Source organism: Chrysochloris asiatica, unplaced genomic scaffold, assembly GCF_000296735.1.
Source record: "Chrysochloris asiatica unplaced genomic scaffold, ChrAsi1.0 scaffold00423, whole genome shotgun sequence".
NCBI lineage: Eukaryota > Metazoa > Chordata > Mammalia > Afrosoricida > Chrysochloridae > Chrysochloris > Chrysochloris asiatica.
The window spans coordinates 328,638-340,634 of NW_006408941.1; the positions used below are offsets into that span (position 1 = coordinate 328,638).

The following is an 11,997-nucleotide window of genomic DNA, read 5'->3' on the forward strand; positions in this document are numbered from 1 at the left end:
AGCTTGAATAAACAACCCTTATGTATTTGCATCGGTACACGGCTCCTGGGTGGTCTTTGGGGACTCCGAATTCTGGGCATAACACCAGTACATCTGGCTTTATTTATTATTTATTTACTGACCTTATTTTTTAAGATTTTGAGTTTTATTCTACAATTTTCTTCCGTTCTATCTGGGACCATCTATTGTGGCTCTGGTCAGAATGGTTGGTAATGGTTGCTGGCATCATCTAATTCTTCCAGTCTCTGGATGGCTGTGGTTTGTGCAAGCAATAGGTCCTGGAGACTGGTTTATTCATTGAGTCTTTGGTTTCCACCTTTCTCTTTTGCTCCAGACAAGTGAGACCAATAGTTGTATATTAGATAACTGCTCTCAAATTTTTAAGATTCCCAGGCACTACTTACAAATTAGAATGTAGAACATAACTTTATAGACCATGTTGTGTCATATGACTAAGATGTCCCACAAACCTATGGTCCTAAGCCTTTAAACTCAGTAAATCAATCTGCAGGCTGTTTTGGTTATATCTGGGAGACATCTGCGACTGTGTCCCCATGTCCATTATATGTATGAGGAATGTGTCCTTTGGACATGTATTTATGAATTTCCTAAAGTTCCTTCTATTATTTCTAATTTTATTCGATTGTGATCAAAAAGCATACTTCAAATGGCTTCAATATTTTTCATTTATTTATTGAGACTTGTTTCATGGTTTATCCTTGAAAATTGTCCATATATGCTTGCAATGAATAGGCATTCTGCAGTTGTTGGATGGTGTGTTCCAAAGATGTGTGTTAGGTTTATAGAATTAAGTCTTCTATGATGTTATTGATAGTCTGCCATTCTTGAAAATGGGAACAGTCTCCAGAAATTATTGTTAAACTGTGTATTTCTCACATCAGTTTTGTCAGCTTTTACTTTTTATACTTCTTGGGTTCCATTACTGTTTTTGTTGTTGTTAAGTGCTATCATTTTTAACTCATAGCAATCCTGCAGAGGGTTTTTAAGGAGCAGCTCATGGGTTTGAACTGACGACCTTGTGGTTAGCAGTCCAGTATTTATCCTACTGGTTAGCGCCACACCGGGTTGCTGGGTTCCATTGTTAGGTGAATATAAATGTATAATTGTTACATCTCCCTGATGGACTGACCCTTTTATCGTTATAAAATGTCTTTTATTATCTCTCTTCACTTTTTTTTGTGTTGAAATATATTTTGTCTGTTGTTTTATAGTCACTATATTTTTCTTATGATTGCTCTTTTCCATCCATTTTATTTTCAACTTATTTGTCTATTTGAATCTAAAATGTACATCCCAGGTCTCTATGGGTGGGTACCAACTCAATGGCACTTAACAACAACAACAACAACAACAACAAATAGACACCATAAAGTTATATTTTGTTATTGTTGTTTTTTAATCCAATCTGATAATCTCTACCTTTTGATTTAATTGTTTAATTCACTGACATTTAATATTACTAATTAAGTATTTGGATTTACACCTACTATTTCACTTTTGGTTTTCTGTATGTCTAATATTTCTTTTGTTCCTTTGTTGCTCCTTTACTACCTGATTTTGCATGAAGGGATGGTTTCTAGTGACCATTTCATTTCTTTTAATTATTTCTAGCTATATTATTTATTTTCTCAAATATGTATCTTATTAGAATCTATTCTAGAGTTACTGCTTTTTTTGAGCTATTGCTGTTAAGTAACAATAATCATCCCTTGCATATGTATAATGTTTTACAGTTTATAAATTGCTTTAATATCCATTACACTATGTTATCCTAACAGTAATAATATGAAGTAAGGAGGGCACACATTTTTATTTCCATTTTCTAGATGAGAATGAAGAATCTTTGGGGTATAGTGACTTACACAAGGTCACACAGTTAGATGTTGGTAGAATCAAAACTACAACTCATTCATTCCATTAGTATTGAGTTGCTACTTCTTATCAGTCCTGGGCTAGGTGACACTAGTTCTGTCCTTTGGAAAACTCATTCCAGTAGAGAAGCCACAAATTATTAGAGGGTAATGGTATTATAATAAGGACTTTACTACATGCTTTGGGAACACAGAGGAAGAGAAAAATAATTATGTATCCTGGATGACTTCACCGAGGAGATGGCATCTGAGCTAGGCTTCAATACAAATATAAAGAATATGATATGAAAGGGAATATTACTAGAAAGAACAAGGTATGTTTGGGAAAGTAAGAGTGTTTTGAAGGAGCTAGAAGGAGGTCAGAGCACCAAAGACAAGCTGGTGCTGGACTGTGAAGTGTCTTGAACTCCATACTGAAGAGTTTGGATTTTATCCTATGGAGAATGGAAGACTTAAAGAATTCTGTGCAGAAGACTGGTATGCGTTATAATGAGCATCTGATGACAATATGTGAAGAGACTGTTGTGCTGGTAGGTGCCATTGAGTCAGAGCGGTTCCAATTCACAGTGACCCTACGTACAACAGAGTGAAACACTGCCTTGTCCTCACAATCATTGCTATGCTTGAGACTACTGTTGAAGCCTCTGTTTTAATCCATCTTGTTGAGGGTCTTCCTCTTTTTCTCTGACCCTCCACTTAACCAAATATGATGTCCTTCTCCAGGGACTGGCTTCTCCAAATAAATGCCCAAAGTATGTGAGACAAAGTCTTGCCATCCTTGCTTCTAAGGAGAATTCTAGCTAAAATAAGGTATGTTGAGATGTGATTGTAGTAGTCTAGGTTATAGGTGGTGAAGACCTGAACTACTGCAGAGTTTTCATTGGGGAAAGGAAGTAATGTAACATCTCAGAGCTTGAGTATATCTGACTCATTCTCCAAGATCCCATTCTTCTCCAGACTGACTTCCCATTTCATCCTTTCCCTTTGGCTCCCCAATTGAAGAATAAAACCTAGTCTGACCTTGATCTAGGGGATATCCAAGCTCCTAGTCTGACCTTGATCTAGGGGATATCCAAGCTAGGACCTTAGGAATGAGCTCAGTGGGCCTCAACCTACCTGAATTTTCTTTGTAACAATACATCTGAAATGGGAAAGAAGCCTGCAGTAGCTTTCTGCCCACCAACCTCTTTACCAGCTAAAGATCAAACTCCTGCACCATGCCTTAGAGGCCCAATACAATGAAGCCTTTCTAATCTCATTTTCTACCATTCTCCAACCACATTGAACTAGTTATGCTTCTTAAAATCTGATCTACTTTATTTGAACTCTGGATCTTTATTTCACCTGTTCTGTCTTTCATATCTGTGTAGGTCATATGTTGTTGTTGTTAAGTACTGTGGAGTCAGTTCCAAATCATAGTGACCTGAGTTTCTGAGGCTGTAAATCTCTACGGGAGCAGAAAGCCTTATCTTTCTCCCATGGAACGGCTGATAGTTTTGAACTATTGACCTTGAGGTTAGCAGCCCTATTCGTAATCACACCGTACCAGAGCTCCTTAGGTCATATGTTACCCATCCGTAAATCCTACCTTCTTTTTCAGATTTCTCTGATTCCTTCCATTTTAGTAAAAGAAAGAAGCATAAATCCGAGAACAGGACGACCTGGGCTTGAATACTGACTGTGGCTCTTACTTTCTTCACTTATTCTTTCTAAGCAGTTTCCTAATAATATAAAGTAAGGAGAATACCTTACTTTACGTTATTTTAAAAGGACTCAATGACTATTAAATGGTATCATGCAAGTTAAATAATTCCAAAAACCATAAAGCAGTATCCAAAAACTATAAAGCAGAACTGTAACAGTAAATAAAAACAGCATATTTAACTTCCAGTTCTTATAATATCATGCCTTGTATCATTCATATTTGTATATTTTTATCTTCCCAAGTAAACAATGAATTCTTGAAAAGGATCATGTCTTAATCATTGTTGGTTCTTCCAAAGTAAATAATATAAAGCTGTGTACATGGAGGTGTACATTTACTGAGTGAGTAAATTAATCAATGGTGTCAGATATAGGAGCATTTGTTTATTTGTTTATTTTGGTTGCCCAGCAACTGAAACTTCTTCTTCTGTGTGATTCTGAAGGCAAAGTTAACATGGTCTAAACTTGTTCATTTGGATGCTCCCACTAGGACTTTGAATACTGAACAAGTAATGTAACAATACAGAGGATAGCATGAAATTAATTTAAGACAGAAGTGAATAGGTCACCCAGGTAGGATGTAGTTTAATGGAGGAAAAAGGGAAAGAAAAAAAAAAAAAAAGAATCCTAAGGAAGTCAACATTTCCAGCCTGGACTAAGTAAAATGCCATAGTGAAACGTATTGAAAAAGAATGGTAAAGATCAATTAAACAAATTAGAAGAATTGTATTTCAAAAGCTAAAGTAAAAAGAAAGTTCTAGTCCATAAAATTAGCAGTTGCAGATCACAGCAAACAAGAATGATAACTAAAGGTTACCTTGCAGCAGTGTCTAGGGAAGTTAGACCACAATGGGTCGAAGAGTTGAGTGGGATATGTATGAGAAAGTAAAAGAAAAAAGTATAGACTATTTCTCCATAAATTTTGCAGAGTGGTGAAAATAATAATGCTTTATGCATGTGTAAGGAATTTATTAACATTATAAGTTAATTGGTTAGTAGCTCCATTCTCCCATATTACTTGGATTTTACACTGCTTCCATTTCTCTGATTACCCCTGCTACATTAGTGTTCTTTTACAAGTGTGACACATCTGGAAGAATCAGATTTCATTTATTTTGGTTATGGCTGATTTGGGGGTTTGTGGCTGTGTTTTGAATGCTTCAGATGATTCTGACTACTTTTGGAGGATGGGCCATAGACTCTCTTGCCCCAACTCCATCATTTGTTTTCCACAAAGATAGATAAACATTCACTTCTCATTCCAATTCAACAAAAAATGCAAGTTCTTGGGTTCTTAGCAAATTAAATATTCTGCCCATGTAGCCTCTCCCCAACATCAAATCCTTTGGTGAGTAGCGCTGAGAGAAAACAAGGAACTTCTATTCCAAACCTGCTTGGATAATGTGACCCAAATGGGGTAGCTGGCTTTGCAGTGAGCTGAGACTGTCCTTTGCCAGCCCCCATCAGTCCAGCTCTTTCTCTGAGGGGGCTGGAGAGTAATTAACATCGCCGTCCACCTGTGCACAGGAAGATGCCCACAGCAACACTGGTGATGATGAAGCTGCCCACCAAGACGCCCAGGACCAGCGGAGTGTACGAGCGGCCAGTTAGGCTCCCTGCAGAATATGCAGAGAATTAGCCTGAAGAACATGCCCTCAAGGAGTCCAAGCTTTGAGTCAAACCCCAAGGGATTTCTGCCCATTTCTTTTCACCAAGTGTCTTAAGCTGTGCTCTGTCCCAAGTACTCAGCCCTGGGCCTTCTGTTGCTCAAGGTCTCCATCCTTTTGCCTAGAATCTGCCACCTCCCCCAAACTCAGCCATGGCCCTGCCCCATCATACCTTTTATGTTCTTCACACTATGTTCCTGCACATACTGCACACAGGTCTCTTGCAGGAACTCCTGAAGTTCATATCGAGTACGATTGTGGGTATTGAGCTCCTTCAGAGCGAAGGTGTCCACTTTGGAGAGTGTCTCAGATTTTGCCATCCATGAGGCTGTCTCTGGCTGGAAATTTGCAAAGGAGCTCCCATTCACAGCCACCTCAAAGAAGACGTGGGGTTTTGAGTCCTCAGGAGGCAGCTCACAGCCCAGGAAGCAGCGGATTACCAGAGGAACTGTGGATAGGGAGTGGGGAGAATTCTGGGTCAGGGACAGAACAGAGAGGGTGCCAGGTACAGGGTCTGATCACAGAGGGAGGAGGGGTTTGTGGAGTGAGAGCCAGTGGCTGTGAGGAGTGGAGGGTCTAGGTTAGGGAATTGTGAGGAGAAGTGTTTGGAGGACTCTGAGAAGACAAGAAAGGAAGGCTGTAAGAAGGGGTTGTTGTTGTTGTTAAGTGCCATCAAGTCTTTTCCCACTCAGAGCAACACTGTAAAGGGTTTCCAAGGAGCAGCCAGTAAGCTTGAATGGCCCACTTTGCAGTTCAAACTGACCTTGTGGTCCAGCGCATTAACTCACACCAGGACTCCAATAAAAGGGTTAGGGACTATGAAGAAAAATGGGGACTGTGACATAAAGGAGTTGAAAGGTATGAAAAGAGGGAGAAGAAATTTGGAGTCGTTGAGGCAAACGAGTTGGGGATTATGAGAAAAGGTCAGGGAGCTACAGCAAAACTCAGTTTCTGCAAGGAGAAATAGTTGGAGGGTTGAGGTGCTGGAGGAGTGTGTGTGTGTGTATGTGAAGGGGAAACAGTTCTTTGAGGGAAAGGAGTTGAAGGACTGTGAGGTGAGAGCTGTGGAGTCTTCAGTGAACTTTTGGAAATCAGATTGGGTAAGGATTACTGTTGATGGCCTCCTGCCAAGGGACTACCCACAGAGATTATGCCTGAGGAAGGACTTTGTCAGCTGGGGCTCAGTGCTAAGACATCTACTCCAGACACTTCTGGGCTCCCTAGAGCAGCCCTGCCCCACAGATCATGCCCACAGTGACAAATTCCTCCACAAGACATCACAAGGTTTCCCAGCATCTCTGGCCCACAGTCCATGGCTCCCACCCAGGGCCAGCTCCAGTTCCCACCCCAGTGCGTCGGCACTCACATGCCAAGCTGCGCTCCCTGTGCACCAGCAGCACTAGGCCATAGAAATCTTGCAGGTAGCGCTGCAGGCCTCGCTCTGTGCGCACCCAGCTCTCTGGCTCCTCCAAGGGCTGCAGCTGGAGGATCGTGACATTGGTGCTTGGACCTTCCAGCATGTGTGTCAGATGCCCACCGAGCGATGCGTTGCCCCGGTACCACACGTGAGAGGGGTCACGGAAGTAGGCGAATTGTAGTATGTGGAGGCTTGGTAGGCCTGAGGGTAAGAGTCAGAGTATTAGGGCCCTGGCTGGCAGCTAGTGTGGGAGTGAGCAGCGGGGAAGCCAGCTGGAGATAATAACCCCCTGCCCTTAGGCCCAACGCCCACAATCTGGCCCTTCACAAACTACAAATTTCCCTCCCACCCTTGCTCCGATTTGATTCTTTCAGTAACCCTGCCAAATGGCAGGACAGAGATTATTATCCTCAGTTTACAGATGAGGAAACTGAGGCCGGATTAACAGAAGTCACTTGCCCTAGGATGATACAGCCTGGATAAAGGAGTCATTCATTTTTGGCTGGTCAATAAACCCTGACCTACAATAATATTCCAATTCCAGCTCTTTGTTTTCTAATTCTGTTGCCCCTGCCTTATCACAGGACCCATCTACTTTTGCAGAACTGGGGTATTCACCTTTTCCCTCATCCCACTGCCTTCAGTTTCAACCCTTCTAATTGGACATTCATGTGACTCAACTCGTTCTCCTGCTTAAAGTCCTCTAGTGCCCCTTTGCCTGTCAAAAGTAATAGCTAATAGCTATTAAATGCTTATTATGACCCAGATACTGTGTTCAATCCTCTACACACACATTATTACTGTGCTTTCCTCCCAATAGTTTAATACAGTGGCTACTGTTATTAACTCCAGTCTACACTGGAAACTGAGACCCCAGACGCTACTTACCAAACTAGGATGTAGAACATAAACTATATAGACAATGTTGTGCCAGCTGACCAAGATGTCTACAAAACTATGGTCTATCTGGGTTCCAAGGCTGTAAATCTGTAGGAGTGTGGTGGTTCCATATGGTAAGCACTGGACTGTGAACCACAAGGTCTGCAGTTCAAACCCACCAGTCACTCCATGGGAGAAAGATAAGGCTTTCTGTTCCTGAGAAGATTTAAAGCCTCAGAAACCCTTACTTATGAATTGAAACTGACTCTACAACACTTAACAACAACAGCAACAAATCTTTAGGAAGCAGACTGTCTCATCTTCTTTCCTTGGAGCAGCTGGTGGTTCGAACCATTAACTTCTGGTTAGCAGCCCAATGCTTAACTCACCATGCCACCAGGGCTCCTGGTCCACAGCTATGCTATAGAATATTTATCTACAGGATCAAATCCAAAGTCTTCAGCCTAGCATTCAAGGCTACCAGTGACTTGGCCCCAACTGCCTCTTCTGATCTCGTCCCCATGGTTTGTCATGCAACCTTTTGTCTGACATGTGAATAGAATGTTAGGGTTGCTCTGCCTGCCTTTTTCTGCCCATTAGATGTTCTTAATCATACTTCAAGACCAAATTCAATTTTCTCCCCCTGGAAGAAATTTTCCTAATGCCCCTTCTTTTGCCCTCCCAGACACAGTGGGTCTGTTTCAGTATTGTCAAACCATGTTGTGTGAGTATGTATCTCACTGGATTCTAAGTGACTGTCCCCTTCATCCACCCCATACACACACAGGCTACACTGGGTTCCTCCCAGTTATGGAGCCATGCCTGGCTATTTCTGCCTCCTGTACTAGCAAATAGCCTGACAGGTCGTTAGTTCCCACAGAATGTGTGTGGAGAGAATGAGTCTGGGTTGCAAGTCTGTGTATATATCTTGTCCATGTTTGCGTTTGCGAAGTTGTGCTCCGAGCCTACAGGTGATGATGGTAAGTGTGTCTGTGTGGGTAGCCCTAGACAAGATTCTTAATTACTCTGCAACCCAGTCTCCTCCTCTGTAAAAGGTAGGTAATAGTATTCCTACCTTTGTGGGGATTAAATGAATCAATCTGTGCATTCACCATAGTAAGCATGCATTCAATAGTGCTTATCATTTGTTCCCTTTCTGAGGGGAAGGCTGAAGCTATAGGGATTGTGAGAAAGGAGAAAGGAGGCCCCTGTATGGTTACAATTTGAGACAGAAAATTCCCTTCACCACTTAAGTGAGGATACTTCGGGCAGCCTGATCTTCCATTAGTTCTTCCCTAACTTAGTTCTTCCCAGTTTTATCCTCCCTGCATTCTTTCTTCATCTTTCCTAGTATACCCTTCGACCTCACCTATATCAGTCTTTCTCCCAAATTGCCCATCAGTTCCCCTACGATCTCCTAATTCCCGCCATCCCTCTTCTCATTTGTGAGTCTTCCCATCTTCCTTAAACTCACCCCTATCCACCATCACCCTCATCTTTCCCTCTCCACACTTCATCCATCTCTCTCCTCTCCTCCAGGATGATTTCCTCACCTTGTCTACCAGACCCTTCCCCATTTTCCTACTTGTCATGTTTCCCTTGAGCCTCAAGGACTGAATGGTATCTCCCTACCTTAGCTTTGGAACACAAACCAGCCTCCAGGAACCTGGCTGTCCCATACAGAGACCTAGCCAGCTGCAGGCACAGCCTCTGGAATAAATGCTCCCATTCCCGCTCATGGACCCAGATAGACTAAGATTCCTCAAGCCAACAGAAGGCAAGAGACATGCCCCCAACTCACCATCTGAGGCTTCCTGGCTACAAAGGGCCCAGCCGGGAAAAAGCAGCAGAGAGAGCAGGCGTAGTAACATTGTCAACATCCTGGGGCTGAGATTCTTGGTCCAACTTGGGCTTCCGACTCACGCAGGCTGGGGACTGCAGCTAGCTGCAACCTAGGGGAAAGAGGAATGAAGGCTGTCTGGAAGGGGTGGAGGTTGAGTGGAAGATTCTGGAAGGTGGCCAGGGCAGAGGAGGAAGAAGAGGGCGTCAGGCTTGTAAAATGTTATTCCTATTCTGCCTCATTTCCTACTAGGGAGCCAGCCTCCTCTGCCCTCCCCTTGCCCCGCCCTGCACTGCGTCCTCCTGCCCAGACCTGCCTTTTACCTCCTCCCAGGGCTGCCCCTAAGGATCTGGGAGCAGACAAGGGGTAGAAAGTCTTGGGCAGAAGCTTAGCCATCTTGAGTCAGGGGATGGGGCATTTGCTTTCAACTTAGAACAGACTCCATGGTGTAGAGATCATCAGGTTAGTGATGGGGAAACTGAGGTTCACACATCCTGATGGTTGCAGATCCTGGATTAGAATTCTGTTTTCCAGTATGCAGGCTGTAGTTAATCAGAATCTGAAGTAAATGGCAGTTACACAATCAGGGATCGTGTTGTCAGAAATAGTCATGAAATGAGTATAAAGCAGCTCACTACAGCAGCATTGTTTGTCATAGGGGAGAATTATGAACAATCTATATAAATCTCAAAAGAGGATGGGTTACATAACAGGTCATAATCCTCCCCACCCCACCCCTCCTTTTTAAAAATGAAATACAACCAAATGGAAATTTTTAGTATATCATCATTATTTTGTGAAACTTTTTGTTCATGAAAAGTTGTGTATATATGTTTTGGTTTTGTGTTTCAGCATGTTTCTCCATATAAGTTCTGGATCACAGTAGAGGATGTATTTCTTACTCCAGGAAGCTGGTAGAAAAGTTTGAAAGCCCACTTCTCAAATGGTGATAAATCCATCCTGTGATCTCTATGCAGTAGTAAAAATAGTATCCTTCCCTAACCAACTCCCCACTTTATTTTCATCGTATTATTTAGTACCTCCTGAAATGATATTACTCGTTTAGGTGTGTTCTGTGTGAATGCTCTGCCAGAATGTAAGCTCCAGGGGGATCAAGGCTGCCCATCTTGTTTGTTTCTGTGCCTAGAAAAGTGCACATCAAGTAATAAATATCTGCTCTGGTGCTGTTGGATAAACACTGGACTGCTAACAACAAGGTTGGTGGTTCAAATACACCAGCTGCTCCTCGGACACTATACAGGAATGCTATGAGTCAGAACCATCTCGACAGCATTTAACAACAATGAATGGATGACTGGATGCAATAGAAATGACGTGTACAGACCTTTAAGAGTAAGCTGTGGTCCATTATGTACAGCTTAGAACTGTTTAGGTGTGACACACAAACACAATGTCAACAACCTGCCTTCTTTTGGGGGGAATGGATGGATAGGAATAACTGAGGGTTAGGGTTGGGATTATGGCTAGGTCTTGGCTAGATCTAGGACTTCATTTATCATTAAGATTAGCACTAGAGTTAGTGTTAAAAGTGGTAGGTTAGGTCTAGGAGTAAGGCTTAGTCTAGTTTTTAGGGTTGCAGTTAGGTTTATTTTTATTTATAAATTTGTCTTGAATCTATTTGATTTCTTATTCATTTGGAAGTTCTGTAACTGGATTATTTCCACTTTTTACTTCATGGGTTTTTTGTTGTTGTTGCAACTGTGTCTCTGGTTCTCTCCTTTCAATCTTATTAGGTTTATTTTATTTTTCAGATGGTAGAATAACACTGGACTGTGAATCACAAGGTCACTGGTTGGAGCCCACCAGCCCCTCCATGGGAGAAAGATGAGGCTTGTCTGCTCCTGCAAAGATTTACAGCCTTGGAAATCCTATGCAGGGTTGCTATGACGTGGTACTGACTCAACAGCACTTAACAACAACAACAACAACATATATAGATTGAGTGTAGGTGTTGTCTGCTGTTGTTGCTCCTCTGTCCAAAGAACTCCCTTTAGTGTTTTATGTAAGGCTGATCTTGTTTTTACAAATTATTTTAATTTGTTTGTTTGAAGATGACTTAATTTCACCATCATGTTTGACGGATAGTTTTGCTGGATATAGGATTCTTGGCTGGCAATATTTCTCTTTCAGAGTTTTATATACGTCATTCTTGCCTGCATGAAAATCAGAACTTAGTCTTATTAGCTCTCCTTTGCAGGTAACTTCATTTTTCCTGAGCTGCTTTCAGGATTCTTTTTGGTCACTTGTTTGAGGCACTTTGGCTTTTTTCTTTGTGTAAGCTGAAATTGTTGTCTCTGAGACATTGTGATATTGTGTGGTGTTGTAGGATAAGCACTGGACTGAAAGGCTGATTGAACTGTAAGGTCTTTGGTTCAAACTCACCAGCTGCTCCTTGGAAACCCTCTACAGGGTCACTATGAGTTAGAATTTACTTGACGGTACTTAACAACAACTTATATTTAGTTGATGATTGTATATTGGTGTATTCTCAGGCTGGAATAGAGACTGGAAGGAAGTGTGAGCGCAGTTAGTTCTCTGTTCACTGTTTGTGTAACATAGTGCCGGGTGGTTCAGGTG

At 42.0% G+C, this 11,997-nt stretch overlaps 1 protein-coding gene across 1 annotated transcript; it reads right to left on the reverse strand.

Annotated features, from left to right (window-relative positions):
- Positions 1 to 5,096: 5,096 nt before the first annotated feature.
- Positions 5,097 to 9,439, reverse strand: PROCR (protein C receptor, endothelial). The gene is made up of 4 exons (XM_006876868.1): positions 9,361 to 9,439; positions 6,630 to 6,881; positions 5,436 to 5,711; positions 5,097 to 5,212 (listed from the first exon to the last, which is right to left on the reverse strand). Exons 1-4 carry the CDS (start codon positions 9,437 to 9,439, stop codon positions 5,097 to 5,099), a joined length of 723 nt encoding a protein of 240 aa, XP_006876930.1.
- Between the last annotated feature and the right edge of the window lie 2,558 nt (positions 9,440 to 11,997).